The sequence below is a fragment of the Corvus cornix genome, chromosome 3 (genome assembly GCF_000738735.6).
Source record: "Corvus cornix cornix isolate S_Up_H32 chromosome 3, ASM73873v5, whole genome shotgun sequence".
Taxonomy (NCBI): domain Eukaryota; kingdom Metazoa; phylum Chordata; class Aves; order Passeriformes; family Corvidae; genus Corvus; species Corvus cornix.
The window spans coordinates 46,458,641-46,473,370 of NC_047056.1; the positions used below are offsets into that span (position 1 = coordinate 46,458,641).

At 34.1% G+C, this 14,730-nt stretch overlaps 1 protein-coding gene across 5 annotated transcripts in view; it reads left to right on the top strand.

Annotated features, from left to right (window-relative positions):
* Positions 1 to 14,730, top strand: part of FMN2 (formin 2) — a 166,759-nt gene that overhangs the window by 106,597 nt on the left and 45,432 nt on the right. For all 5 annotated transcript variants that reach the window (XM_010398951.4, XM_039569096.1, XM_010398968.4 and 2 more), the window contains 6 exons: positions 574 to 665; positions 804 to 933; positions 1,822 to 1,968; positions 3,763 to 3,822; positions 4,003 to 4,123; positions 14,242 to 14,334. In XM_010398951.4, the coding sequence (XP_010397253.3) occupies positions 574 to 665; positions 804 to 933; positions 1,822 to 1,968; positions 3,763 to 3,822; positions 4,003 to 4,123; positions 14,242 to 14,334 (643 nt within the window). The remainder of the gene's footprint in view (positions 1 to 573; positions 666 to 803; positions 934 to 1,821; positions 1,969 to 3,762; positions 3,823 to 4,002; positions 4,124 to 14,241; positions 14,335 to 14,730) is intronic.

A 14,730-nucleotide genomic window follows, 5' to 3' on the forward strand; every position in this document is an offset into this window, starting at 1 on the left:
GATAAAAATAAAAATAATTTTACTCCAAAGAAATATGCAGTAGTTCTCATGTGTTATATGTATGACAGTTCCATATTAAATCAAATATATGTTCGTTCCATTGTGGTTTCTCAGATCCCTACTAAAATTTAAAATGCAATAAACAATACAAAAGTGTTTTCATTTATTAAAAAAAAATATTATTTAAATGCATATTTAAAGATCAGATGACATTCAAACGTAACCTAACAAATTTGTGATGAGAAATACCACTCTCCTCTTGAGTCCTTCAATTCAAAGACTTCATAAATCAGCAAAGTAAAGGCATTGGGAGTGAAGACTGTCATCTCAGTGCATCATTGAATGAGTAAATATTTTGCAGACTGCTGGCAGTAATATTATTTGCAAGATATTCTATTCTCTATCAGATCTATTTATACTTAAAATCACTCTGTAGACTCTTATAGTTTTACCATAAGCAGTTGCTAGAAAGAAAAGAAAAATCTATGAATTTGATTTGTTACAAGGGTATCTTTATCTGTGTTGTTTGACTAGTCACAACAATTTTTCATTTTTTTTTTTCCTTTATTCCAGAGAGCACAATCAGATGAGCTAGAAAAAATAGAAAAGCATAGCAAGGCATCCAAGGAAAAAGAGAACGCCAAGTCTTTGGATAAGCCAGAACAGTAAGAACACACTTATGAAAGAGCAGTTTTGCTCACTTCAGAAAACTATCTCTGCTGAAGCAAAATATGTATGAAAAAAACCCCAAGCCTGTACCTACTGACAGTGACCCAAATAATTTTCTTTAATCACTTCGACAGGTTCCTCTATGAACTCTCACTGATTCCCAACTTTTCAGAACGTGTGTTTTGCATCCTGTTCCAATCAACGTTTTCAGAAAGCATTGGTTCAATCCGTCGCAAACTTGAATTGTTACAGAAACTGTGTGAGGTAGGTTGTGCTCTGTGAAAAAGTAGATCTAAATTTCTGATATTTAATCTTGTTAAGCTTTACTCATATTTCAAAAGTTTTCACTTTATTTACTTAAAGTACTCATTAAAAATCTAAAGGATAGTAGAATAGAACATTTTATGATTGTTCTTCAACATCAAAGTGAATTTTAAGATTAGCTTTTGGTTCTGAATTATATCATGTTTTTGCCATCAGTGTGTATCAGTCTCTGGAAAACAGTGCACCTTCTACTTTTTTTAAAGCAAAATCTTCCCTCTTCATAGTCACTGTATCACTCCTTTTCAAAGGAATGCCAGTTCAGCTAACCTTGTGTTTGCTCGAACTTGAGAAATGTGCAACTTAATAATATGTCTGGTATCTAACATCAGATAGAGATAGCAATGTTGTATCTAGTCTGAAGAGATTACTGGAATTTTGCAGTCCCATGCAAAACAAATATGGGGCTTTAAAACGCAGGTAACATCAGTATTTTTGATAACTTAAAACTGTTTCAATTGTTTTATGTTTTACTATGTAATGTTTTTTATTTGATTGATTAAATGTTTTACTTGTTCCATCTGAGTGTTTTATGAACTTCTTGATTAATTTTCTCAGAAATTAAATATACCATTCACAATTTCAGTATCAGTCAAGGATTACTATTTTGTTTTTTTCAACAGGTCATGTCTGGTAATACTGTACAGATTTTCTCTTATTTTTTTCTAAGTCTCCATTTTGGAGATAACATTCTCCATTCATAAAAAATTACATATTAATATTGTTCTACTTCTATGTGTTGCAGTAGAAGGTAACACAACATCAACAAATCTGCTCATTAACCATAAATATTAATGGAACTTTGAACTTTTTTTTTTTTCTGTATTTTAGACATTGAAGAATGAATCAGGCGTTATGAGGGTTCTAGGTTTGGTTCTTGCCTTTGGAAATTACATGAACGGTGGAAACAGGACACGAGGACAGGCTGATGGGTTTGGACTAGATATCCTGCCAAAACTGAAAGATGTAAAGAGCAGTGTAAGTTGACTTGAGACTTCCTGAAAGCCTGAGAAGCTTAAATTCTCAGAAAATTACTTCGTTTCTGAGTAAATGTTGTGAAGTTTATGAAGGCATGTGGAAGGGAATTCTTTTGTTGCTACGCTTATCTGATCACACTTCTAGAGTTGGATGTATTTGTAGAATTATGAAAATTAACCATCTCTTTTCACTACTATACAAACAAAAATACCTAAATTTATGTTTTAGTTCCTACTTTGATGTACGTTTGACTTTCAGTACACTTCATAGTTCCAACTTTTCTTGTAATTAGATACTATGATCTGACAGTTAAAAGTTTATTACAGAAGTGGAAAGAGTTCCATGCTGATTCAAAATATTTGTGAGGGAAAAAATGTCACTCCTGGAAATGATTGAATAGGCATTCAGAGCATTTTGGATAATCCAAAATTCATTCTTTATGTACACCATGATTACAGAGTTTGTATTTAATATTGAAACATGGAGCCACCTAGTAAAGTACTTCTTGATTCAAGATTTGTCTAGTCTAGTCATCTCAGTAAAGACAGTGATAAGTAATGTTTTTTCTTGCTCTGTGCTAAACTGGAATTTGTGTGTTACCAGCAATTTTTGGCTTTGATTAATCACTTCAGGGTTACATCACATATATCTACTTTTGTTTACAAGGAAACAATAATCTTAAAGTTTCTATGGCTATAATGAAAAATCTTACCTGAATGTGACAGATTATAGCAATAATTCTTGACCCTTAAATTAGTTCCTACCAATGTGATGAGTCACTGTCAAGATCTTCAATTCTGCAAATGGCAGAAAAAGAAGAGTTGGTTTCCCTGCTTGGTCCCTCACTAAATATACATTTTTTTAGCTGCTGAGGTAGGTCGTGTGAGTAGACTGTTAACCCTGAGTTGAGAGACCATGTCAGCCATTTGCCTTTTTAAATGGGTGGAGGAATTTCATTCTTGCATCCTGGTCTCTTTTTTAAACCAAGGGAGTGGTGATGTGAATGACACTTCAGTACAACGTATTTAGAGCAGCTTACTCCAGCTGAACCTTCAAATTGGCTCTAGATCTGATATGTCACCAGTTTTAGAACTCTGCTCAGTAGAAAATGTAGGCACACTAAATTTAGTTTGGTAACTCAAGACTTGAGTATGTAATTTGCTGGAAATATTTTGACTATTAACCTTGCAATTGCAAGATACATTTTCAGTTTATTTGCTACTGATCAGTCAGGAAAGCTCTTACAAAAATCCTTTTCTTAACACATCTGAAAACTTAATTCTGTCAGAAATCCTCTTCAAATGGAAAGTTTTCTGCTGAAGTTTCATTAGAGAGATTACACAGGGGAAGCAATGAAAAAGCTCCCTCCCTCACCCCCCAAATTTCATTTATAAAAATAACTTTCTTTGTTTAATTTAACTTTGCTTTGGTTATAGTTATAGTGTTGCCTTGAAGAACTTGTCTACATGAACCAGAAACAATTTCTCTTTTCCTTGTTGAAAAATTTCAGAACATAAGGTTTGCAATCAGGTAGAATTAAAAAATCAGGAGTATGTTCCATGAGTGTTATATCTTTCTTCATTTTATTTAATGATTAAATAGGACTTCAGGGTGAGGTTTGATTTTGATTTGGGTGGTTTTTTGTGTGTTTCTTTTTTTTTTTTTTTTAGTGAAGGGACCAAACCAGCAAAGTATTTTTTTACACTAAATATTTCATTTATATGAATTACCTTTTCTGAATTTTTTTTTTCTGTGAGTTTCAGTAACACAGAAAACTCTTACTCTTCTATACAGGACAACAGCAGAAGTCTTCTATCTTACATTGTCTCATATTATTTGCGTAATTTTGATGAGGTGAGTGAAAGTTAAATTTACTCTTTTAAATTCGGGTTAAGCAACCCAACTGACTAAATTTGCTCTTCTGCTGGCAAGATGCAGAAATGTGTACAAATATTCTCTGTGCTTTCAGTTATATATTTTAGTATAGGAAAAAGTAACGAGCACTATGTAACTGTTCACTTGTGGTTTTGTCAGGATGCTGGAAGAGAACAATGCATCTTTCCTCTTCCGGATCCACAAGATCTCTTCCAGGCTTCACAACTGAAGTTTGATGATTTTCAGAAAGATCTCCGCAAAATGAAGAAAGACTTGCGAGGTACTGAACCCAGATCATGCTAATTATATGTTGCCATTATATCTCTTCTATTTTTGTTTGTATCATTTTGAGAAATTAGATGACACTGTAAAAATAGTTGTGTATTTTTAACTTCTCAGCTATTAGTTTGTTTCTTTAATTTGCTTTTCCATGACTATGGAAATAATGCAATAATACACAATTTTCTGTAGATAACCTGAAGAGGTTTTTAAATTAAACAGCATCAAACCAGTTAGGTTAAATCTTTTGTTTCAAAACCAAACCAAAAAACTAATTTAGTTTTTCTTTTTTGCACACTGATTTCAAGTCTTTGACCATAAAAAGCATTGCAAAGTGTTGGACTATGTCCATGATAAAAAAATAATAAGAGGTTTATAACCAGGTCCAAATAGTATCTAGCAGATAAAAAGTATGACATTGTTAGAGACACTTCAAATAACTGGACTTTACTGAAAAGTAACATGCAAAGGAAGTATTTTTTTCTCCTCTTATGAAATGTTTTCTTTAAATGAATTCAGCAAGCTTAAGATATATTTGCTAGACTTTGATGAAGAACATTTACCATATATTTCTTAATAACATGGGGATCTAAGCACTAGATTTGTTAAGCAAGAGTAGTTTGCACAAACGATCCATGTTCTTCAATATTTTTTGCAAAAAATCTGTGTTAAACTGGTCAGTTATGTTACTGTGCTGAATCTTTGAGGGGGAGATACAAATCAAGGAGTGATCTGCCCATTACTGTTGCCTTGCTGCTTTTAAATGCCATGCCTCTGGAGAGCTAGAAAAGGTTTGGTAATCCATTAATCCCTGATCAACCTACAATGGGAGGTTCTCTATTAAAACAAAAACATAACATGGTTACTAAAGGATATCTGACCTTCCCTTCTTGCTTCTATCAAACTTTGTTTGGATGTTTTAAAAGTTATTTTAAATATTTTGAGGTAATATTTAAAGTTGTATCAAGGTCACTTAGTGTGATACTAGGGAGTGAACTGTAGCATCATCCATTTACTGCTCCTGAACAATCTAGGGAGCAAAAATCTCACAATTCAGTCATGAAAACTTGTTCTATACTTCTTGCAACTTCCAGATAATCTCAGAGCTGATCTCCAAGCTTGCACATGTAGAAGATACATAGGTCTTATTTAAAAAAGATACTTGAATTCAGGTGCATGTTAACGAATATCCATGGGGGCAGATTTTATTCCTCACAAATTTACCAAAAATGTTTTTTGGTACATTAAAGGTTAAATATTTTTAGATCAAGGTTGAAATTTGCACACAGACATAAATCTCTTGTGGAATAAATCCACACTGTGCAGTGATCAAAGCAGGGGTTCTGTAGAAATGGAAATTACACGCTTCGATCTGCCTTCAGATTGCAGTTGAATTCTTTCTGTGCTTCCAATCCAACCCTTAGGCTCGAGACTCTTCTCTGTAGTTAATGAAACTGAAGAATAACTACAAACACCATTGCTGGTACAAGCTTTTTTGGGGACAGCATCAGCATCTTCATCCTCTCCTGAATATGTCATGACAGTTTCAAAACCAGACTGCAGTCTCAGTCATGACTTCTTAATAGTGTCCAGAGATCCAAAATGCTTTGTGGTTCCTTTTCCAAAGAAAAGTGTCAATCTAAATTAAAAACAATTTCTGTTAAAAGATTTTATGACTGCAAGAGCAGTAGAAGTAAATTTTAGTAATACATTAAAAATTCTAGGTATTCTGATAGCTTGTTATAATGATTTCAGTGAGATAGAATAGCCTGTCTTAATGACAATCATTTCTAAATAGAGTACAAATTTTAACAGAATGCATAAAATTACTTGCAAACGGGTTTTTTACTGCATTTACTCTAAGTACACTGCCAGATTTGCTAATGAAGACATGGAATCTTAAGAGTTACTAGAGCTATTAAGTGCCTCATCAAATGACTGAACAAGAAGAGAGTTGTATGATGCTGAGAAAATTCTGACAAAATTCTAAATATGAACCGATTAATTTGATGTCAGTGTGAGTAAATGAGTATTGATTATTCCTGGGAAACACTGACTTTAAAGTCATAGAAATAAATGCCCAGAATACATTACTGTTTTATACTGAGATGTGGACTGTAACTTTGTACTTATATTCATCAGTAATTAGATGGCAGATTTCACCATTTGGTGAGGGGTGGGGCATTTGATTTGTTCTTTGTCACTGAGAAACAGAAACTTGTTCAAATATTGATGCAGGCAGTATCACCATTTAAAGGGTATTCTGTTCATGTTAGTTTCAAATACCCTGAAAACCATGCAGTGAGATCATGCTTATTACAGTGGGGGAAGGAGGTGTTGGTTCACCCAGGAAAAAAGTCTTCTGCAGATATTTTATTTCTGACTTTGAAAACTTTCCTGGATCATTATTCAAAGGTAAATTTCATTCCAGAAAGATCCTTTCATAAAACTTAAAAAACCCCAACAGAATACCCACAAAGTGGAGGACAGTTATTATTAAAAAAAAGTTTCATAGCTGTAACAATAACAGTTCATTTTAGTACTGTTGTATTTTTCCATCCAAAGATGACAGTAATATACACAGAGACATGCAGCTATAAATAGTCTTCATGATTCTGTAAAATAATTTTGTTGATGTGCTCTTTCACAGTTTTGAGTTTGGGCTTATGTTTGTATTAGAGTTATTATGTTGACTGCTTAAAAAGAAAAAGGACTCGTGATGTTCAAACTTCTGTACTTTCTTCCCTTGTGACTATCGAGGCTATTGTCCATATTTAAGTGTTCATGAACTCTATGCCTTGGCAGTTTTTAAAATCTTAGATATGAAAATTTCTTCTAGTATTTCAGATTAGAAGTGCAAGTCCCAAAGACTTTTAGAATCATACCGTGTCTGTTCCAAGATGAATAAGACAGAAACTTATTTTTTTTTAAATAATACAGCTCTCCAGGATAAAATTTATATACCAGATTTTTTTTTTTTTTTTTTTTTTTTTTGGTAAGGTAGAAGACCAAAGAACAGGTAGATCCTTTAACTAACAAATCAAGTGAGTTTGGCTCCATCTGTTGCTCCTAGATTTCACAGCTCTCCAGGATTCCCACTTTAGCCTTTTTGACTTCAGTGACATATAGTTTGTTAAGCAACTTGATCTGCTTTTGATCTCTCCTGGCTGTCAGCAACATTCCTTGATGCAGTCATGCCAAGCAATGACTTCTGCTCCTATGTCATTCCACAGAAGAAACTTTAGCACTTGCCACATGACTTAAATCAACTCACCATGTAAAGAAAATTGGGCATCCAGGGTCACAGGAGCAGTGTGTGACTCTCACTGATTAGGACCTCTGTTATGTAATTGTTAGTATCAGTATGTTTTTCTAGACACTTCAGAGTGCTCCAGGCAGAGCAGAAAGATGTGGAAAACATATATTAATCAAGATTCTAACCCTCTTTGCTCTGACACTCTTAAGGTAAAATTGTGGTTTAGGAACATGTTGGATTTCTTGCCCATGAAATTCTTCAAGATGTATTTAGGAAAGAACTAGAACACTAAAATGGCATTGAGTGTTATAAAATTATGGCAAGTTAAAAAATGTTTAGAAGCTATTCTTTGGCTACACATTAGCATTCTAGCCTTACAACATTAAGTTTATTCTTACTAATCAGAAACTAATTCATCACTTGTCACTTATTGCAAAACTTTCACTTAAGCTCAGCTAAAAGGGAATTAGAAACAATGTCAGGCAGAAAATAAATCTCACTAGTAGAAGAGATTAATAGTACAATATGATGCAGATTGCTATGAAACTGAGTTGAAGTCAGTACTTGTTTATGTGTCATAATGTCATATTTAATATATTTGATTAGTCACTGACTACAAGCAATAATTATGATAATTTAACATTATTTTTTTAGTGATGCTTTCTTTTCCTATTCTGGGTGTTTACAACTCACTGAAAAGTCTCCATCCAAAGAAGCTAGGCTGTGTGGCCCAGTACATCTCTCTGATTTGGAATAAATGTGACTGAGAATGTTTATAAAGTGTTAAGCATTTGCAGAACACTTTGTATTTTAGAAGTATGTTCCAAGAAAAGCCCCAGAGTATCTTGGAAAAATACACGTTCCCTATTTTTTTAGTGCATCTTACAGTCACCTAAAGTTACCTATTCTTGTTGGACCTGCTTGTTGTAGAGCTGTTATGTGCTCTCATGTTTAACACCTGCTGTGTGAATAAGAGCATTGGAAGTACCATAATGTGGGATAGAAAGACTTTTTAAAAGTTGTATTTGGGATGGTGTCAATATGGGACTGAGAGAGTTCAGACAGTAATAGGCTCACTAATCATTCCTCTTGCCTCAGTAAAGGTTACCCTTAACACCTAGAAAGAGTTCCCATACCTGAGAGTTCAGTCAAGCTGTAGTTGAAACTGAATTTTCCTCTTCATGGGTGAACTGTGTCTGGGGTGTAGGGATTACTTTGCAAAATAAGATTGCATCCACTATTAGTTCTTTCATAAGTAATATTAATGCTTTCAGACTAAAATTTTTAAAAATGTATCATTCTATTTGCCCCTTTCTTTCTCACACACATATGTATCCTTGTATCTTTTCATATTCCCAACTGTTTCCATCAGAGTTCTGATGATGGATCTAAGACACTGGTGACATTTCAGTGCCACTTCTTGATCAGAAGCAGGAGTGGTATTAATTGTGACTTCAATTAACAAACTTGAGCAGCCTTAAGCCATTTATGGCCCCTCTTCAGATGGAAGAAAAGGAAGGGATTGCTCTTCTGAATTTGATTGTCCCCCTCCTTAAGGAGGAGAGGGACAATCTAAGGATTGATTAATTTTCCAGTTAAGGAAAGGCCTCGAGTATAACCTGGTGATCTATCTTTTAAAAAGCTAAAGTTTGGTGAAATAAAGTGTATCCTCAGAGGTTTTCCAAAAAATTAAGGTTTTTTTAATGTGCTCGTACACTGATATTTCAAGTTTCAAGAGAAGACGGAGATGAAGTAGAGAGAATTGAAGTAGTGAAAAAATTGTACTCTTTGGAGGCTGAATACATTTCATCATCAAAAACATCCTGTTCAAAGACAATTTGAAATTGTGGTTTTGTAATTCTCTGTCAATAGTTTTGATATAAATGTGAATGAAGATATTTTACAATTAATAAATATATTTCTTTTTTTTTTTTTATGATCCATAGATCCATATTGTGATAAAATAATGCCTTCAGTCTTATTATAAAATGCCAAATCACTCAAGATAATTAATAGCAAAGTGGTTTGGGTCAGTCCTCCAGTTATCTGTACCATTTACAGAAACCTTTACAGAACCTGCCTTTACAGAAACAGATATTGTTTAACCATATTAAATCTTTACTTTTGCCTACTCATTAACACCTGTACACTCCCAAATTCTAGCTGTTTGTTCAGTTATCACAGAAAGGGTTAATTGCTGCAGCTATGCTGCATGCAGACTCCTAAACCTAAACCAGATGTAAACTAAAGCCAGGCTTTCAGTCAATCTGTGAGTCATATTTTACTGTCCTTAAAACTCCAAACAAGGAGCTGTCTATGGAAGCCCTTGAAGACTCAGCAGTTCTTAGTGTAAGTCATTGCAATTCCAAAAAAAATAAATAAAAGAAAATTAAGAGCTCTTTCTGTATTTGTGGCTGGGTTCATCAGAGTTTGTCTTTTGATGAGGCCAGCATTGTTTCCTTTAGATAAAGTCTAAACTTTCTCTTAAAGTCACAGGTTGCAGTTGTAAGGAACCCAGAAAGCACTGAGGAAGTTGAGAAAACAGTGGTTATGTTGTCGTATGGTTTTCAGACAAGTAGGACACAGGCACATCTCTTGTGGAAGTCTGAGCACTCAGAACCTCAGAAAATTAAGGACATAATTTCAAAGCTTCCATAAAGGCTTAAAAGCAAAGTCTATCAAGTCTCAATTAAAGGTGTGCTCTCAAGTATCTTAAACGATCTTGAAAATCCACCTGAATTCTAGCAGACTTCTATAGATAAGTATGTGGTTTCTGAATTAGTTAATAAAAACAGCCTAATGAAGCTGTTAATTATTCATGCAAGACAATTCATAAGTCTGCTTGCTTCCTTTTTTATTTTGTTACTGTTTGGTGTGGGGGTTTTGTTGGTTTGTTTGTTTGCTTTTATTTTTCATTTATTTTTCATATTTTGGGGGTTTGAAAAGAAAAATCCTGCTGCCCATTGTTACCCTGGCCAAAGAAAATGCAGAAAGCCTGAGGAGCAGCTGGTCATCTGCTCACCCATTTTGTTCAAAAATACATCTTTTATGTTTAGAAGAGATTTGTACTTCCAAGGGCTAAAATTTGGCATCCAACAGAACCAGCTGGGAAATGTGCACTAAAAAGATACTCTGAATGTTGAAAACTTTTTATTTCTCCTTTGAAAAAAGGTAAAGCAACTATTTCTGATAATGAGACTGAGTGTATCTTACGTCACAGAATCACTAACTGAAAATGTTGGTGCAAAGCACAGAAATTTTTTGTCACTTTTCTTTTCCGTATAGATGTCTCTTAAATTATATTTGCTGTTGTGAAACTTCACATGTTTTTAGTAAGGTGACCTGAAATAAAAATAAAAGAAAAAAATAGGATGAGCAAACTAACACAATGGTTTGAAAAAATGCAATTATTTGTGTTTTAACACAGAAATATAAAATGAGATGAATTCTTGAGATACTGGATACAGCTGGAATTGCTGTAAAATTAAATCTCTAAACTGGTTTTGAGCACAGATTTTCACATCAATTTCCCGATCAGGAGCATTTGAGAGACCTGTGTATGTATGGATAAAAAGCTACCAGTTTGAATTGCCCACAAGAATCCATTTTGCTGCATCTGTGAAAAATGACATGGAGTTCTCTGCAGCATATGATCTTGAGAGGAGATGAAATTAGATGTATTATTGGTCCTTTCCATTGTTTATGTATTGCTTATATGTTAAAATTGGTTTAGAGGGTTGTAGAAAGGGTGTCTCTGCACTCACCAACTTCAGGTTAGGATTTGAGATCTTTGGAAGGTCTGAAGTGCATGATTTGGGACTAGAGGATGCTGAAACCTTCACCTTGCTTCAAAGCAGCACAAAGTTTTTATCTTTATTCCTGTTTGGGCAATTCAGTCTTGTGAGATAAGTTTCTACCTAGTGCTTGGCTTTTGTGACTGCCTATATGAATCTCATTTGTGGTGCCTTGAATACCTTTCAGTTCTTTCACCATAAGAAAATTTAAAATCTGCTCGAAATAAGTGGAGTTTAGAAATATGCTAATTTTGTCTAAGTTTTTCAATTGTATGCACATCTCCTAAAATGAGAGAATAACTAAACCTGTGAGAACAGGGATGATAAGACCAAGTCTGGGTCTGTTAAGAAACAGCAGATAAGCTTTTGTTTTAGACAAAACTTTTACAAAGTTGTCACAGCAGATCCCCTTTGCCAATGTATTCCTTTGATATCTGGGATGTTTAGCTGAGCTGTTTCATGGAGATGAATGTGTTTTAATATGAAGCTGAAGTTAAAAACATCAAATTTAGAAGGCTGTTTGTATTCTCACATACTTTTTTTCCCCCCCCCCATGTTTTTTCTCCATGTTGCTTAGAAGTTATTAAATACTCTTCTGACACAAGCATTTACTTAGTATCTTACTTCCTCATTTGGGCAGAAGTACTGGGAACTATCTGATATTTTGTACTGTTTGCATTTGATCAGCACTTTAAATTCTTCAGTTACAATGAGGAATAGCAATAGCTCATACAAATAGTGGGGGGTTTTATTCTAGTGACAAATTACAGAAAATAATAGATGAGTGCTCTATCCAACAGGCTGTGAAGGGAGACTAACATTCCAGTCTTGGTGATCTGGAGAATTGAGAAACTTAAGAACTGCTTACAGACCTCTTAATTCTTTAATGCAGAAAGCATCTGATGACCTAGTTTGTTTTAAGCATCATAATAATCATTAGTATGGTAATAATGACTGGATTTGTTGATTTTTAAGGTCTGAATGCTATGTACAATATTTTACACTCTCTAAAGCAAAAGAAAGATATTATTTTCCCCTGTTTTTCTGATTTTAAATTATTTACACGGTGTTTGTAATTCAGGAATAGGGCGAAAAATGGTCCTGAACTGTTATTTTTCTGAACATCATTGATTTTACTCTTTTCACAGAGGGAGGGGTGTGGGCAGAAAAGAACAAAAATAACTCCACCAAAAACTGGAGAAACAAAGCTGCCATTAAATGCACACCCTTTCCCACACCGCACATATGTGCACAAACAAATCAACTATGGGAGAGCTTCCAGAATCTAAATGGTTGAAGAAGAGACATTTCATTTTCACAATCAACATTACATGGTTTCGTTTCCTATAACAAGATGAATATAAAACATAGAATATCCCACATTTCCTTAAGCATTTTGAAATGGGACTGCTTCAAGCTGTTGACATAGGTATAGGCTAAGATTTTTGTTGAGTATAAGTTTTCATAAGATATATTCTTCTCTCAAATTGGCTGAGAGTTCATTTAAACTGCAAACATTCAAGAGAGTATAATGCAGTACTGCTCTGAAAAATATTTAATCCATATTCTGGAAAAACGTATGGAATTTTGGTGATATCAAATGTTATGGTAGGTCTGTCGCCTCTTTCAGCTCTGACACTTGTTTCTCCATAAGAGAAAAGAGTAATACAAATCCTGTATATTACCATCAGAACATCTCCATCTGCAGAATAGTACATAGGTTCTCTATTTCTTCTTCTGTCATATGTTGTTAGAAAATTCATGGTCATTTGGATCCCCTCCCCTATTTCACATGTGTTGACTAACATTTGTTTAAAAATTACAGGCTTCCAATTACGTAGTTATATTTGGCGGAGGATAGGATTCTTTAAAATTTTTAATATCGCTGCATAAGCAGGTTAGCTGTCTAAGTAGACACCTTCATGTTTATCTTTCCCCTAAAAGTCTGCTGTTATTATTTCCATTTTGATCTAAGTTTAAAAAAATAATTAAAATTGAATTTTATTATCACCCTGGTTTTATTCCACTTGTGTGGAGTTACCAGTTATTTGAGTCAGTCTGCTTTTCTGTATAAATATTAGGATAGTGCTTTCTACTACCTTAAAATATTTTTAAAATGTTAAACAAGTTTTCTATCTTTAAAGATGTACTAATAATTCTTTTTCCTAAAGAAACCCTGGAGGGTAAGCAAGGAAATGTATGTTTTGGAATATGTGCACTTGAACTGGAAATTTTTAGGCAGAATCCAGCAGGATTGATTCCTGTTGAATGGCAGGAACTTACCACAGCCTAAAGAGGTTTTTCTTATAGTGGAAACAAGTTTAATATTCACCTGAAATAGTCTCAGGTCTTCTCTTGACCCAAATTAAATCAGCTTGGATAGTTGGTGGAAGTATGATAGTACCACCTTACCCACAAATAATCTTTGTGTCAGGGGTGCTTTAGGCCCCAGATTCTCTGTCTTGGTTTCTAGTGCAATAAGAAGCAAGCTGTTCTTCAAGTTCTCTCATAGAGTTTAAGCAATGAGTACTGTACTCTTACAGTCTTCCACTTTAATCCTTTTGCACTGTTACTTTTGAAAAATGCAAAACTCTTCAATACATCTGTCATTTTATCAAGTATCAAGCCCTCATCTGTCTTAACTTACTAAATTAAGGTCATTCCTACTGTTGGTACAGGTTTTGCATCTGAACCTTATTTTGATTCAGGCACTATTACCTGGGGCCAGGTATATCAACACGGCCTGGAATCTGTGTTTGTAATTTTGTTCCCATGCAGTTCTGCCCCTGAAATTTGTCTTTCTCCCTCAAAATAATTGAACACTTTTGTTAACTTTTGCTACCACTCATTTAAATTCACACACTGGCCACAAATTATCTGCCTATAAAAATATTTTACTAGGAATATAACTGTTCCTGATTCTATTATCATAGTGTTTGTACTTGTTGTGTGTTTGAGGCACATATTCCAGCAGTTTCACTGGATATGAATTTAAGTGTTTTTTACTACAGTATACAGATCCATGGTACGAATGTGTCACCCTAAACTAATCTGTTACTTCAATTTCAGCATGTGAGACAGAAGCAGCAAAAGTTTATCAGCTATCACTAGAAGAGCACCTACAGCCCTTCAAAGACAACATGGAGCAATTCATTAGTCAAGGTAAATAATGAAATGTCACTTAACCTTTTCATGACATTTCAAAGGAAAGTTATGGGAACAATGTTTATACATTGTGGGAAAGGGACTGTTTATTTTGGCATCATAGAAAGACATGGATTAGTTTAATCAGATGCCACACAGTTCTAACAGATTTGCAAAATGATTCTCTTGTACTGTAGGTGACTCACTCTCTTTTGCATGACAGCAAAGACAAATGCTATTGGCTTGAGTGTGTGATCTTCTAAGTTCAACATTCCAGTAGAAAACAAACTTGCAGCCTTTGTTCCTTGAAAAATTATTGAAGCTGGATCTGTTTCATTAACTTCATTCCAATGAGATAATTCTTTTGGGTGTGCCAAAAACATGGAATAAGCATAACAAAAGTAGTTAAAGCTT